Source organism: Dama dama, chromosome 14 (assembly GCF_033118175.1).
Source record: "Dama dama isolate Ldn47 chromosome 14, ASM3311817v1, whole genome shotgun sequence".
NCBI lineage: Eukaryota > Metazoa > Chordata > Mammalia > Artiodactyla > Cervidae > Dama > Dama dama.
In genome coordinates this window covers 5,689,358-5,706,537 of record NC_083694.1, presented here as the reverse complement: position 1 = coordinate 5,706,537, position 17,180 = coordinate 5,689,358, and the positions used below count along the sequence as shown (strand labels likewise).

The window sequence follows — 17,180 nt, the reverse complement described above, 5'->3', positions numbered from 1 at the left end:
ATTCCTTCATAGATTTTGTTTGCTCATTTATGTTTAAGGAAAACTTCAAACATTAGCAGAAGAGAATACTATAGTGAATCTCCTGTACCAATTACCCAGTTTCAATAATTGGTGACTTGTAGTCAATCCTGTTTCACCTCTGATCCTAGGAATCTGATCCTTTCCATTCTTCTTTTCCTCCCCATTAATACTTTTATAAAGGGAGAATTCATTTTAGTTTACATCAGAAAAGATGGATGAGAGGTTTATTTTGTATCTTTTAAATAAAATATCCTAATGAATTTTAATAGAATACTATTAATATCACATCAAAGAAATATTACTAATGATAAAATATGGGTTGATTTCACTTTCATGGATTCAAATAGTAGTTTTAGTACCTCTATATTTTAATTAGTTGGTTAGTCTTATGACAGCAGAAATGTAAATTATACTAATGTAGTTGTTTAGTTGCTAACTTGTTTCCATATCTTTTGCAACCTCATGGAAAGCAGTCTGCCAGGCTCCTTTGTCCACGGGAATTCTCCAGGCAAGAGTACTGGAGTGGGTTGCCATTTCCTACTCCAGAGGATCTTCTCGACCTAGGGATCGAACCTGCATCTCTTGCATTGGCAGGTGGATTCTTTACCACTGAGCTAGCAGGGAAACCCAGACATATTCATGTAGAATGGAGGCTAAATGTGTGTTAATCTGTTTGGCCATTAATGTATCCACAGTCAGTTAACACTTTCAAAGTTACAAAGCTTTGTGTTTTCAACATCTAGAAGCTGAAATGTAAACACGGGAGTTCTCAGTGGATAACTTTCAGCATTTTATTTGCAGTGCTCTGGCTGATGTTTTTTAGAGTGGAAGATTAACACATTTTATAAGCATATTAGTTTTATGATCTCTTAATTTTAGTATCTGTTGCAATACTAAAGTCATGTTCATGCATATAATGGAATTTGTATTTTAAAGTTGAAGGATCACACACATTTGACCTTTAATTAACAAATTATTAGAAATTACAGACTTTAATATGTTCTAAGAATGAACTAAGGAAATGCCCCCAGTTAATAAATTTGACTTAAAAATGAGCATTTCCAAATTATTCTGAAGTTTTCCCAAAGTAATGGTACTGATACCAATGCAGCACAACGGTGAAGGTCTAGGTTTTCTCTGTCACAATGTCAACAGTTACGAATCTTACTGCTGTAGATGGCACAACAGTGAAGTGGTTCTGGAAATGGAACAAGATTGACATGCAACGAGATTTGTTTAATTCAACAACAGATCACTGCTTAGGAAGTCTGAATGCAAGACGTAAGACACAAGAACAGAAGCTCCACATGCAAGCTCCACATAAGCTCCATACGCCACGTTCACGACACTGAAATGACGAGTTGCAGTCGACATGCAGCACCGGGCACAGAGCGTGACACGCACAGACGCCACACTGGTGAGGGTGCCAAGGGTGTCGTCACCTACTTGTCAATAGAGCCCACCATGTAGTAAACCATTGGAAACCAACAGATGGCATCCAGAAAGTGCATGTCTGGCCTAAGCAGCACATGGGTTACAAAATGAAACACAGTGTCACAACAGCGGCAGGCTTCCAGGGAAGGAAGTAAGCTGACTCAGTTCTCATTTCCAATACTAAACGCCCTTGACAGGATTAATTTTAAAGTGACTTTTCTCTTAACATTAATTTTAAAATGTCATTTTTACTTGTTACGAATAATACAATGCACTCAGTAATTAAAAAAAAAAGTCACATTTCTGCTTCCTAAATCAGAAACATTATGGCAATATTCTACAAAAACACCAAATTGATACTCTTAGTTTATGACTAAAAAGTCTTTTCAATGAGTTTGAAATTATTCATCCTGAGAAAGTCTTGTAAAATGGGAAACTAGTGATTTTTTGATGATATAAAATATAAGAAACTAAATTAGTGTGTCTATCTAATTTTCTCTAAGAGATATACAGAATCACAACATGTCCCTTAATATATCAACATATGAATAAAAAATATAGTATATGTACCCATGCAATATATATATATGTGTGTGTGTGTGTGTGTATGTAATACAGAATTAAAATTAAAGTATTTCACTTTTTACACTTTTCTCAATATACACTGTTGAGCAAATTGTATTACAACTGAAATCTTTACTCTTTACGCACATTTGGGGAACGACTCATAAACTTGGAAGCTTCCTTACAAATGACCTAACCCATTGCATTCATTTCATAAAGTTATCAATTCTCTCATTCATCTATTCACTCAGCATCTCTGAATCCAAAAGCTTTCTATAATAGACATTTTGGTATAATAAGGTGTATATATATATATATCTCTTGTTAGCTTGTACTACAAGAAATAGAGTTTTTGGAACACATGTAAAAGCACAAAATTATAGAATATACTGAAAAATAAGGAATGGGTTGCATTCAGGATATAAAATAGAGGAAATATTTGATTTGGATGTTGAAGGATAAGAAGGAGATGGACCAGGAAAGGGGGAGGAAAGGGGACTTCTAGGCAAAGGGGAGCACAGCCCCGACAGCATCCCAGCCATTAGTCTCTCCTCCCTGATTCATTTCTTCCTGTTGATCAATCTCATCTCTGTTCACTTTAAAGAAAAATAATATTTAGTCCAGTGAATCATAAAAAGAAAACATCTAAAGAATCTCACTGTTGATGACATTTACACCATCATTCCTAAAAAGACTTCCTAGCCATTTTAAGTGGTCCCATATTACCACATATTATAAATGTACAACAATTCATTAAAAAAAGAAAAACCTCAATTATTCAGTTTCTAAGTTATTTTCACTTTTATGCTATTAATCCCTGGAGTGACAAGCTATTTCTAACATCTTGCTATTATAAAATTACTGCTCTGGACTTTTTTTGGTGACTTTTTTCCTAGCATTTGGTTTCATCATTTGCCCCAAAACATGCATAGAAGTTTTCCCATTAGTGAATCACATGAAACAAATATTTTTAAAGCTCATGGTATAGACTGGTTTCACAAATAGAATCATATATACTCCCAGTAGCGGTCTTGACTAGTGCCTGCCAATCCTTCTCTTTCTGGGTGCTGCTTCTGACAATTAGAAGGGATGTTCACACTGCTCACTCCAGACCTTCTATGGTTCCTGCCTGCCTTCTGGTTATAGAAGAAGATATTAGGATTTGCGTGACACAGGCTGGGACAGCACTGAGGTTCTGTGGTGCTTTCAAAGATCCTTTTGACTGTGTCATTTTGGTGGTCATTATTTTATCTCTCTTTGCTCTTACATAGTTCCAGTCAGGTAACATGAATAGCTCAATAACTTACATAGCAGAATTACATTCATAATTCCTTGTTATTAATCACACAGCTATACCCTGTGTGAAATAATCTCCTAATTTTAAAAATCCAGATCATTTCCATTGTTTACACTTCCTTCTCTGACCATTTGTCCACTTTCACATATCTGTCTTCCAAAGACTTGGAACAATAGTTGATGTTATTAAATACTTCAACTTAATAAAGATACCAAAAAGTTTTCTATGTGATGAGAAGTACTGGGGTCACAAGGAACAAAGTAAGTCTTTATGTTATGCCAACCCTTCTATTAGAGTTAAAACTGAAGATCTGGCCTTTGCATTTTGTTGCTCTGCTGAGTAGAAATCATTCAAAGTACTTAAACATCAAAATTATGGCCTGTTGTTAGGAAACTTGTGAATCTTATAGACATGCCATTCTACCACAAACATGCATTTATTATATAATGCACAAGCAATCTTTCAAATCTTTAGATATTAGCATCTGTATTATGGTAGCACAGTTCATCCTTAGATGAAGCCAGGAATGTTACAAGGCAAGGCAAGTCATCTGAAACGTGGTAAATACATAATTCTGATGAAGTATATCTAATGTAGGGAGTCTAGTATGTCATGTGCATGTGTGATCAGTCACTAAGTCCTGTCTGACTCTTTGCGACTCTATGGACTGTAGCCTGCTAAGCTCCTCTGTTCATGGGATTTTCCAGACAAGAATACTGGAATGGGTTGCCATTTCCTCCTCCAAGGTATCTTCCCAACCCAGTGATTGAACCCTGATCTCCTCTACCTCCTGCATTACAGGTGGATTCTATATCACTTGAGTCACTGCAAAGTCAATTTGCAAAATTTGACTTGTATAGTAAATAGATCCACCCACTACTTCTACTGATAAAGGTGGCTTAAAAGGACACCTGAAATATAAGGAATATATCAATCATACATTCATATATACTATGCCGACACATTTAAGTAAATTGGCAATGGTCTTTATGGCACTAAACTGATTACTAAAGAAAAAATGAGCACATCATTAATCAGTCTTATCTGTAATTCAGTTAATAAAGATGACTATTTATGAGTCCAAATATCTTCACAAAGACTTTCATTACAAAAATTGTGATTATACACAAGTATGAATTAACCAGTTAATGATAAGAAATGAAAAGTTTTATGAAATTTCATGGATTTTCAAGTTGAAGATCATTATTCCCCATTTAACTAATAACTATAATAAACTTAGGGGCTTCCCTGGTGGATCAGATGGTAAAGAATCTGCCTACAGTTCAGGAGACTTGGATTCAATTCCTGTGTGAGGAAGATCCCTTGGAGAAGGGAACGGCAACCCATTCCAGTATTCTTGCCTGGAGAATCCCACGGTCAGAGAAACCTGAAGGGCTACAGTCCATTAGGCTGCAAAGAGTTGAACAGAGTTGAGCAACTAACACTATTATAAACTCAATTATTTTATTTCAAATTCAAGAATGTATGAGTTTATTTTGTTAGCATTTCATAATCCCACTTTTAAGCTTATTTCTCCCTTAAAAATGAAGTAGCATTTTAATTTCAACAACTTGAAATAAATTTCCCTTTTTTTGTTGTTGTTAATTGGGTTTTCACAGAAACTCACCCATTAGTTTGAATAGTGACAATGGTACAAGGTAGGAAAACTACATTTCTGGACTGGCTTTCATGAGCGAGATACTATACTAGTGCTCCATATACATTATTTTATATAATTGCAAAATAAGATAAATGTTCTCATTTTACAAATGAGGAAATTGAGGCTCACAGAAATTTGGTAACATACAGCCTATCAAGAGGGTCAGCTTAGATCTTATTTCAGATCTGCGTGAGTCTAAGACTTGAATGTTTTTACTAAGGACCCTGATACATCAGACGGTTTACCATTACTTTTGAAATAAGCTGAACTGAAGCTTACTTGTAACTATATGTGCAAAGAAGACTGATTTAGTAAAGGGATAGTTTAAACAAGATGTTGTGAAAGTTAAGAAGATGAGCCTGAATCTTGTACTTTAAATCAGCATAGCTTTGGGTAATATATTCCAAAGTTTTTTTGACTCACTTTTCCATCTCTCATATGAAATGGTATCATCAGATGACTAGATGACCTTTAAGGTTTAAGTGGCAATCAAAATGTTTAAAATCAGTATGGTGCCACAACAGAGTAGAACAGATGGCCAACCAATCAGAACTGAGACCAGTTTTGATGAACCAGTATCCAGTGCAAGATTAGCATATGAAATGCAGAAGGCGTTTTACTTGGAAACATTATGAACACTTACTTTGACATATTATGTATGTGAATATCATGAATTTAATTTACATTTTAAATCCCATATTTGTGGCATCTGTTTTTTACATTGAATTAACTGGTTTTTCCACTAAATCTCCTAAGTAGCCATGCATTGACATTATTTTTAACAATGCTCATGTTCATTTAAAATAAAGTCAAATCCCACTAAACTAACTAGTAATTGTAGAAGTGTGTGTAATTATTAGTGTGTAAATTCTTATAACCCAGAAATATTTTACAGAAAAAGCATATTTCTTTATAATACTGTAGGATAGATTGAAAAATACTAGCCACAGCAGAGAAAAAAGTTCTTTAAAACAGTTTCAGTGTTTTTTCAAAAAAAAGAGGATTGCATAAAACTTCCTGGAACATTATTTACTGGTGTTCATCCTTGTTTCCTCATTCTCAATCAAAGGAACAGAGAACAACAAATAAAATTGTTTGACACCACTTTTGGGAAATACACAGGATGCTAGTCAATTTTACAGACAGCACTTTTATCCCAACTCTTTGAAGAAAAGTCAAACCCACTAAAATTATTTAACAAAAGTCATGTGAATAGTTGGATTTCAAACTGTAGGTCCTTAGGAAAGCAAACAAAAATACTTAAGTGCAAAATAACCTCAAGTTAAAATATTCTTGTTTGACAATTGATAATGTATTTTTGCATATGTCAAGAACCCTGTAACTAAAGCAAGATCACACAGATGAAAGAACAATGATCTATGAACTGCAGAGAAGGTTCTAATCCTAGAATCGACCTTGGAAAAAGTCACATAACTTCTTTGGCCTGTTCCTCCTTTCTATGAAATAAGAGGCAGTGGTGCAATCAAGTCACACAGACCAATTTGTTTAAATGTTATTGTAATTTGTAAGCTTTGAGATCTTAAGCTGCTTGGTACATCTTTCTGAGGATAAATCATGCTACATGACATGGATATTTTTTTTATGGAAATAAAACATGAAATAAAGGCTAAGTACCTACTGGGATGACCACCATGTAGTAAATGCTCAGCAATTATGACTATAATGAACAAAGGTAGTGATAAAGATTATTAATTTTATTAAATGATCACTATGGTCTTATTTAGGTAAAATAATCTCTGATAAAAGCTACATGTATACTTATATTGAATTACTGACCAGTTTTCCAGTAACTAAGGGAAACAGAATTTTCAGATTTTTTGATTGATGATTGATCAGATTCAGGAATTAAGACTGTGGACACAGCCGCTTGATTTTATAATTCTATTATACAACCAATCAATAATGTAGTAATTGGGCATTTTGGTAACTTGTTAATTCAAAACCAAACAGAAAGGAAATGATTTAGTCATAGCAATTCCGAAGTCTACACAATATATACAGGTTAAGAAATCCTAACTCCTGCCACCTGCTCACTGGGATAAGATGGGATTAGTGATTCTGAAATAAGATTGTTTAGGGAAACTAGATATGGAGAAGGACAAAAGTAAACTCCATTCCCAAATTTGGTGAGATTGACTCTTTTGCAAAGTACAATTCTGTGATTTATAAGGAATGCATGCTTGGCATTCACATTCAGATTCCTCACATATCTTTGGTCTTCACCACATTTTCTAGCTCGCAACTCCCAAAACCCTTGGAATTTCCTGAGTGATAAGAGTCATGGTAGCATCTCCTATTAATAATATTTGGTCGCTTACCCTCCTGAAATCACTTCAGAGACATGAAGGTGAAATGGGTGTCTTGTTCTTCATAACAAGCCTCTTTCCAGGACAGCTGGGTTTACGTTAATGAAGTGACATTTGGAATGTAGCTAAGGACGGAGGCTGTTTGCCAGAGAAGCCAGCCTGAATAGTGTGGGAACTTCAGTTCCACCTCCTGACTTTTGGGGAAGGGATAGGGGCAAGAGATTGAGTTTAATTGCCAATGACCAATGATTTAATCAATTGTGCCTATGTAATGAATCTTCCACTAAAAACCCAAAAAGACACAGTTCAAAGAACTTCCAGGCTGGTGAACAGGTAGAGATTTGGTGACAGTGAGGCTCTTTCCCCACACCTTGCCCTGTGCATCTCTTCCACCAGTTTTTCCTAGTTATATGCCTTTATAATAAGCTGGCAATGCAGTCAGTAAAACGTTTATCTGAATTCTGTGAGCTGCTCTAACCAAATAACTTGACCTTGAGTAGGTGTTGGTGGAAACCTCTGAGTTACAGCCAGTTGGTCAGAAGTACAGGTAACAACCTGGACTTGCAACTGGCATCAAAGTTCATGGAGGGAGTCACTGAAACTGCCAGTCTATTGTTGTTCAGTCGCTGAGTTGTGTCCCACTATTTGTGATCCCATGGACTGCAGCACTCCAGGCTCCCCTGTCCTTCATTATCTCCCAGAGTTTGTTCACTCATGCCCATTGAGTTGGTGATGTTATCCAATCATCTCATCCTCTACCACCCCTTTCTCCTCCTGCCCCCAATCTTTCCCAGCATCAGGGTCTTTTTCAGTCTACAGCTGATCAGTTATAAGGTGATAACCTGGCTCCTGATTGACTTCTGGAATGGGGGTGGGGAAATTTTGTAGAACTGAAACTTCAACCTGGGAAGCTAATGCTACTTCTTTTCTATTTCTGGGTAGACAGTGTCAGAAGTGAGTTGAATTCCCTCAGAACTGAGCTGGAGTCCTGAGAACTGCTTGTTGGAGGTGTGGAAAAACTTTCTTTCTCTCTCTCTCTCTCACACACACACACACACACACACACACACACACATTGAAATTGGGTCCCAGAACCCAATTAGGAGTTTTATACATCAGGACCAGGAATTATACCTTGAAATAATATAAAGAAGGTCAAAGAATAATTTTTACCCATAGCTTTACACAGGGATGCTGTAGGCACAGTTCTACTCCTTCTTCTTTTTTTTTTTTTTTTTCCAAGCCTCTTCCGCTCTGCTTCTCTGTATTCTGAGGCCTGAGTTGACCCACTTTAATCCAATCCATAGGACATGGGAACTCATAGTCTAAGTCACGCATGAGTTGCACAAGCATGTATGCTTAGTCATATCTAACTCTTTGTGACCTTATGGACTGTAGTCATGCAGGCTCCTCTGTCCATGGGATTCTCCTAGCAAGAATGCTGGAGTGGGTTGGCATTTCCTCCTCCAGCGGATCTTCCCCACCCACCAGATTGTTTACTACTGAGACACCTGCTCTAAGTCAATCAGCTTGTAAATACCCCTGCATTTTTAAGGGAGTGGACACACCACCCTATAGGCATAAAGAGCCAGCATCTGACACTTCTGAGTTCATATAGTGGATGAGCATCTCCTGTGTGTCAGATTATCTCCTTCCAGAGATGCTCCATAATCAGAGGTATAGCCCAAGGCCTTGGAGGTGCTCGCGCACCATGCTCTATCACCCTAGCCACCCAGTAACCACTCTTATCCTGCTAGGATTTGCTTTATTAAACCTTTATTTCATCTGACATTGGGTCTAAATTTTTGTTTTCCTACATCTGCCCTAAATTTATGTCACCTTTCCCTGGATGCCAAAAGCATTGAATCATCATCAGACCTGAAAGTTCTTCAACTGAAACCTCTAGAGGTGTGCCCAAGTTTTAGAGTTGATTATCACTGAGATTCTGATGCTAAAAAGAGATGCAACCATGAGAATCTTGATATTCATATATTCAGAATTCATGAAGTTATATCGGGGAGTTATCTCTGTTTTGAGAAAATTCTTTTCATAAATTTTAAGAGCAGAGACAAGGCAGTGGTTGTTGGCCTCATTTAGCTTATCCCCAAATTTGCATCACTCTAGAAATTAAGAGGAGAATTGGAGGATGTTAAACTATGGTATTGATTTAAGGACCATCTGCTACTAATTTGAGTCAGAGAGAGAAATATCGTAATTTTAGCACACACACAATGGATTTGACCACAGCATTCGGTGATGTATATTTATATCTGTATAAGGATCTTGAAATTTTTAAATAGTCTTGTTTCATAAGAGTATATTAATCAAACATTTTCTAAAGAAAAGAACATGGTAAAGTGTAAACTATTCATGTTATGTTACAGGATATATGTTTTAACAGTGAAAGAATCATAAGAAGCAATGATGTGTTATCATATGACATAAAATGGATCATTAATATGCTTCTCTGATAATTAATGGTTCTTTACAAAGACAGCAAAATTGTCCACTTTTGGCAGAGATTTTCCAGGCTAGAGTAGATTAATTTAAGGAAAATAACTGTAATTATTTCAGTGGCATGTTTCCCACTGGTAGAGAGATGACCACTTGCAAAAATAGCCTTAAATAAAAGGCTCAGAGTATTCTTGTTATGTTTTAAGTTGTATATGTGAAACATAATCATACTCAATGATTGTTTTGTACCACAGCACAAAATATATCTCCCATATATGCCATAATGTTTCTGACTTAAAATATTCTAAATTTAGCTCTAAATAAAATTATTTTTGACAAAATATTAACAAATTTTTCTCTTGCTTGTGTATTTTAAGACATACTTACGGGTTATCCAATAGCAGTATTACGGGGTTAAGTTCTTTCTTTGGTCTATAATAAGCCCTGAGAGGAACAATAAAATTATACAATCCATTTCCAGCTGTTTCAGCTGCAACTATAATTAGCTTATTTTTGAATCCATAGGCTTTTGCGTCCTCATAGTAGTTATGCTGGCAACTCTAGAGAAGAAAAATTATACACAGAAATACCATTTTTATACTCCACTAAAATCGGGTGCAAAAATTTAGGAGACAAAGAAATGTGAAATTAGTCCATCCTGGTGAATCCTTTGTTTTCTAATCAATTTGAAAATAGTTGCACTTTTCTATGCCTAATTCTCCAGCCTGAAGGTGTACATGGATAAAACCAATGAATTCCAGGTAGGCAGCCTGATATGGGGGAATGAAAAGGCAGTGATATGTGTGTGCACATATTCTGCTGCAGGGTGGAACTTGCCACTAGATGACATCTGGGTACCAATATTAAAGAATCATCACAATGTACACATATATCAAAGCATTGTGCTAAATACCTCAAATATACATAATTTTATTTGTCAATCATAATCCACCAAAGCTGGAAAAATAATCTACCTCTGAGTTTTATTTCCAGAAACAGAGTAACATTATAACTAAGTAACCCTGCAACATTCCAAGAACTGAATACCACAAGGATAGATATTAAAAGGGATTTTTTCATTAAAAAACAAACAAACAGAAAAACTGTAATTGTCTAAAAGCATACCTGAGCTGGCAAGATAACGATGTAAATATTCAAAAGTAAAATACCAATACTAACAATAACAAGAACAACATAATAACACATTACCGAAATGTATTTCCTGAGGGTATTTTGCTACTTCCAAGGGAGCTAGAATTTACTGGACTTGGCATTATTAAATCAAGATCCTTTTAAATAAAATTATCTGCCTGGAGAACTGCTTTAGCATTCTGGTTTTTTAAACTTTATATCTTTATGTAGGTTTCTTTTTATTTGGGCTGAGATTAGTCGATTCTCTGTGGATTCATTATCATCTCTGGAATATTCTCTGCCTTTATGCCTGAATAAAAACTTGCAAAACATTTTTCAGGAACGAGGTACCTCGAATCAGCAGAATCAATAAACAACAGAATTAGACTCACAAATATTACAGACTTCCTTGTTACTTGATTCAGAATAGAAAATGAACATGTTTACTATGTTTACAGAAATAAAAGAGAACAAAAGGATATTGGAAATATTTGGGTAGATGTTTAAAAAATTACAAATACTCTAGTCTGGAATTAAAAGGTATCACAACTTAAAACAGAAATTCAAAAAATGATTTAAATCGCACATTCTGTTCATCTGAAGGGATCAATTGCATGACTGAGTTGAAGTAATTATTCAGAATACAGGGAGAAGAGAGAAAGTAGTATGGAAAAAATTAAGGTGTGTGAGAAGACAGTATGATAATGTCTAATACACATGTAAACAGAATGTCTGACAAAAAGGTGAGAACCACTATTCATGTAAAGATTGACTAAGGCTTTTCTAGAATTAATGAAGCATGCAAATCACTAGGTTCTGAAAACCCAATGAATCCTAATCCAAATAAATAAAGAGAAATCTAGGGTCATACACAGTGTCATACTGCAGGACAATCAAGATAAGAAGAAGACCTTAAAAGCAGCCATAGAGAAAAGAGAACTGTACCTACAAGAAACAGACATTAGAACGATGGCTGACTTCTCACCAGCACTGTGCAGCACAGAAGGCAGTGAATGGAGCCCTAACATGTTGAAAGGAAAAAAAAACCAAAACTCAGAACCTGGAATTGGATACCCAGCCAAACTAGTCTCTAGGAAGGAGGACAAAATAAGGACATATCTAGAAAACTGAAATGGGAAGAATTTATCACTATAGGATTTCATTAGCAGGATTTCTAAAGCTGTAATCATGAAAGTGGAAAGATCAATCCAGAAGGAAGAATTAAGGCATAAGAAAGAACAGAGCACAGGAGATGATAAAGGAGAAGGGCAGTAGGTCCCCACTGGAAGTACCATTGCAGAACTGTGAAGTACAAACAGGATCTGAGGCCACATAAATTTAAGGTCCTTTACAAAGAGATCATGGAAGAAGAAGGTGCCAGGTTGGGGCTGAGATTATTGAAGTACTTCATTTTTATGAGATCAAGTGAGGAAACTGAACTACTTTGGGAAATTTAGAAGCAACGTAATTAGCAAGAAAAAACCCCATAGACAGCATCCCACCAGGCTCCCCCGTCCCTGGGATTCTCCAGGCAAGAACACTGGAGTGGGTTGCCATTTCCTTCTCCAATGCATGAAAGTGAAGAGTGAAAGTGAAGTCACTCAGTAGTGTCCGACTCTTAGCGACCCCATGGACTGCAGCCTACCAGGCTCCTCCCTCCATGGGATTTTCCAGGCAAGAATACTGGACTGGGTTTCCATTGCCTTCTCTGGGGGTAATCATTAGTGCAGTTTAAAAAAGTAAAATTCACCACGTTATGTATTACATTTACATTTGAAAGATAATACTCTATAAACATATTTCAGTCAAAAAATTGTACAGAATTATTTAAATGCATGCAACTACACGATGCCATCATTTTAGTTTTACAGAAAATAACAGCCCCAAATGCTTACCTTGTCTAGTCTTAAGCAGCAAAATGGTACTTTTTCATGAAGGAGATGACAAAAAGTGGGTGAACTTCCTATGTATGGAGAGTAAGGTGGGTAGCCTTTAGCATATCTGTAAAACAGTATGAAATACCTAATTACCTTGAATAATGCAGGCAAAGTCTGACAAATCAGTTGTAGTCACATTCCTCACTTTGATAAAGTTAGATGTAGTAATACTTTGTATTGCAATTATATTTTGATAAAGAAACAATTTGGAACAAGGGCCATGGATCAAAGCTAACTCATCACATGGTTTTGTGAACTAGTTTTCATATGATTAAATGGTTGGAAAAAGTCAAAAGAAGAGTACTATTTCACCTCATGTGAACATTAAATGAAATTTAAATTTCAGTGTCCACAACTGAAATTCTGTCAGAATACGGCCATGCTCACTCATCTCTTCAGAAACAGAGTTGAATAGCTGAAGCAAAGACCATAAAGTCTAAAATATTTACTAACTGGTCCTTTCCAACTTCAGTTTAAAAGATTTAGATAGATTTTAGAAAATAGCAATGTTAATTGTATAAAAACATATTTAAAGCTAAATTCATTATTATGATTCACCCTATCAATATTCATGAGTCATGATTTTTTATTTTTTTAAGAAAAAAAGAGTAAATGGTTGAGTGAACTATTCCATTAGACCCACACCAAAACCAGAGTTATTGGTGAAATAATGTTTAAATATTATCAAAGATATTTGGTTTGTTTATTAACTTTATAAGATAGTCACCTGCCCATTATGGCTATAAACTTTTCAAAGTGAAGCTATCAAAGTAACAGCATAAATGAAAAATTGAGAGGCGGAATATTTTTTATTTCTAGAAAAATGAAAAAGACATTGAAGTAATAGAGGAGACTGTCAACTCCTAAATTTGCAAAATATTCTCCATTTTACTCTCTTAGCTAATGATGTCTGAAAAACAGTTCTAACTAGGTTTGAAATTTCTTGGTTTGAAAGATAAATTTTCTGCATCCAAATGGAGCTTTCATATTGGATAAAAGAACTTTTCCTCCACTAAATTTTTCTGAAGTACATGTAAAGAAAGAATTTCTATCACAGCACTGTTTCTAGAAATATACTGGTGGTCAAACTGCTCCTTCTTCCTATCAAATATTTCATAAATCTATTTGAGTATTATTAATTTCTTAGAGAGTGAAATTGTCTTCTGTGGATATGTCTAAGTTTCTTGTAATAAATATTTGAAAGTGTACATACATACAAATACATAAATATTTATTTCAAATAAATATTTGAAAGAATATTTGAAAGATTAATAGAAGGATTTTTCTACATTCCGATTATATTTCAGTATATTTTAGTATATTTCAGTATATTTTAGCTCAATTCAACATTAACTGAACTTCTATGATATGAAAAATATTAGAAGTGCCTGAGTGATGTTACCATTACCACTAGGACTAGTACTACACCTAATAGTAACTGATACTCACTGAATGCTTACTCTGCACAAACCATTGTTCTGAGTACATTCCTCCATTATCTCAATTAATCTTCATATGAACCCTATTTACAGATAAAGCATGGTAGGTCAGATGATTTTAAACAAAGCCACTGGTACACAACCAGTATAAAGTGAAACTGCCAAGGGACACGAATTCCTTTGGACCCCACTGTTAAGGCAGTCGAACACTGTGCTTCCCTTAAGAAATACCAACATAATACATGAATAAGACAAGTAAACAAACTCTACTCTAGGCTAAAATGTGACCAATACCTTAAATATTGATACTATTTATTATGGAATCTTAGTTAAGAGAACTGGACTTCATTTATTCATTCATTCAAAACATTATTGATGTATATTAAATAAAAAAGATTGCTAAATTCTGAGACAGACAAGAGCTTAATGGAAGAAGCTGCATTACATGTTGCTAAATTGATTGAGCTTCAATATGGAAGTAGAAAAACAAACTAAAGATATAAGTTATGTTATAATTTAATAAAAGCATTATTACTTATTTTTAATGAAAAAAATGAAAAATACAAACTGTACCCTTAAAGAAAAAAATGTAAAATGTGATATAGATTTATCATGGAAATACTGATATACATTTTTTTTTCTTTAAGGATAAAGGCTAACATAGAGAAAAATGAAGCTGTAAATAGCTGTTGAAGCCAGAAATTCAAGGGCTTAGAATATTTTATCATCAAGAGAGATATTGACTAATAAGAAGAGTGTTTTGGCAGAAGTATGTCGGACTGATTCTGGGATGTCCAGAAGGAAAGGACATTAGTTCTTCACGGCAAGCACAAGTCCCAGTAAACCTTACAAACATACTCCAAGTTCGAGGACATTTCTTCATCTGGTGTAGTTTCATCTTCTGATTGGTCACTTAGAAGCTCACATGTTTGAATTGATGATGTGTCTGCAACCTCTAAAACGGGAGCAATGCTGGGTCTTCTGACTTCTTTACTTCCCTCTGTAGGAAGAGACAGGGTAGGGCCACTTGCAGATCTGCAGCTCGTGTCTTGCAAGTCTATGGCCACAGTACCTGGAACAACGAGAAATGAAAATCCATCAAAGTGTTTGCCACCTATAGGACAGGCAATCATTTAATGATTAAAGTGAGATGAAGCACAGTCAGTATAACCAAGAAATATACTATGCACTGTTTACCCTTTAATCTCAAAAGTGATTTACTTCTTTTTAGTTTGAGCATTTTTACCCAGAGGGATAAAAAATTCTGTATTTGTGCAAAAGTGTATTTGCTACAACTAGGTCTATAGTATGAAACATAAGTTTTGTGAAATCATGAGACACTTAGACATTTAAATTTTAAAAATTGTTTAAATTTATATGCTTTAAACTAATGAAAATTTTTGGTCCATTTCACTTTTATAGATCTCTCATTATATCTTTTCTCCTTATATTGTTGAGTTATCTTTCTTTTACTCATTTATAACTACTTTTTAATATTAGAATAATTAATGTTTATTAATATTTATTAAGCCTTTCTCTGTGGCAAGCACAATTCTAGGCACTCAAGATACTCAAGGAATAAGGCAGACAATGTTCCTATGCATATGGATTTGTCTTTAAGATAATCAAATAGACAAAGAAATGGAAAAACTAATTCTCAATAATGCTAAATACTATGCAGAAAATAAAACAGAAATTATGTTACATGATGTAGTATAGGGGGGACAGGAAGCAGGGGAGAGGATGAACTTTTCACCCAGTGATGAGAAGCTATATTCCTAAATCATTACATTTGATTTCTTGACATAAAAAGAAAATCGCGAGCACACAAGTCATGGAAATGCCTTGAGGCAGTAAGAACAGAGAATTTAAATAGCTTAAGGCTTTGAATCCTTGGAATACTCAAGGAACAGTAAATGGAAGAAACAAATTCCTCTGATATTTTTAAGTAACATTTAAAAATTAGTATAAACATCAATTTATGGAAATTGATGGAAAATTTATGGGAAGTGGCTGTCTCTCCCTTTCTGAAGGAAAAAAATCAATCTAACAGATGACTGCCACCATATTTCACAACCACTGACTTCATTTATGTATTTATGGAAAGCTGGCCATCCTTCTGAAAGCCCTGAGTCTCCATTTTGTTTTATTCTTTGAAGCAGCTATTAAAACGCTCTCCATTTCCTTGAAACTTCTGTCTGATCTTACAACCTTCTTCACTGTAACAGCCTGAGACTTTAAAGGGAGGAAAAAACCTCAGGGGTTTTAGCATCTCTTTCTTTGTAGCATGGACAAAGAAGTCAGCAACTGAATTCTAAAAACCTCCGAGAAATACCTTGATGCTGGGAAAGACCGAGAGCAGGAGGAGAAGGGGGTGACAGAGGACAAGATGGTTGGATGGCATCACCGACTCGATGGACATGAGTTTGAGCAAGCTCCGGAAGTTGGTGATGGACAGGGAAGCCTGGTGTGCTGCAGCCATGGGGTTGCAAAGATCAGACATGACTGAACAACAACAACACAGAAGAAGGAATTAAAAGGCAATGTTTCTGAATGTGAGAGTTGATAGAACCAAGACTGGGGAGACCATCTGAGTTCTCCATCTGGGTATTCCTCAATATCGAAATAAATGTGGGACTCAAGTTTCAGAGGCTAGGACCTCTGAAAATACTGTACATGACACTCAGATTGGGGGGAGAGGGAGCCTGGTGTGTCTGCTGTTAATGGGGAAGACTCCTGTGAGGGGCACGACACAATGTGTCTAAAATGACCGTGCCCGAGAAAACAATTTGATGACCACTATATCCGAGCAAAGGTAAAAGTGGTTGGCATCAGAAACTGTACACTCCAGTAACTTTTTAGCACCACAAATAAGGATTAATTTATACTGCAATCCATCTTGGGAGGGAGATGAGG

The 17,180-nt window shown here is 35.4% G+C and overlaps 1 protein-coding gene across 4 annotated transcripts in view; it reads right to left on the bottom strand.

Moving 5' to 3' along the window:
- Window positions 1-17,180, bottom strand: part of KCNT2 (potassium sodium-activated channel subfamily T member 2) — a 420,730-nt gene that overhangs the window by 93,163 nt on the left and 310,387 nt on the right. For 2 of the 4 annotated variants that reach the window (XM_061160003.1, XM_061160004.1), the window contains exons 17-20: window positions 15,123-15,336; window positions 12,784-12,889; window positions 10,145-10,317; window positions 1,468-1,539 (exon numbers count right to left, since the gene is read on the bottom strand). In XM_061160003.1, the coding sequence (XP_061015986.1) occupies window positions 1,468-1,539; window positions 10,145-10,317; window positions 12,784-12,889; window positions 15,123-15,336 (565 nt within the window). The remainder of the gene's footprint in view (window positions 1-1,467; window positions 1,540-10,144; window positions 10,318-12,783; window positions 12,890-15,122; window positions 15,337-17,180) is intronic. The other 2 variants (XM_061160005.1, XM_061160006.1) reach the window with 1 other exon arrangement.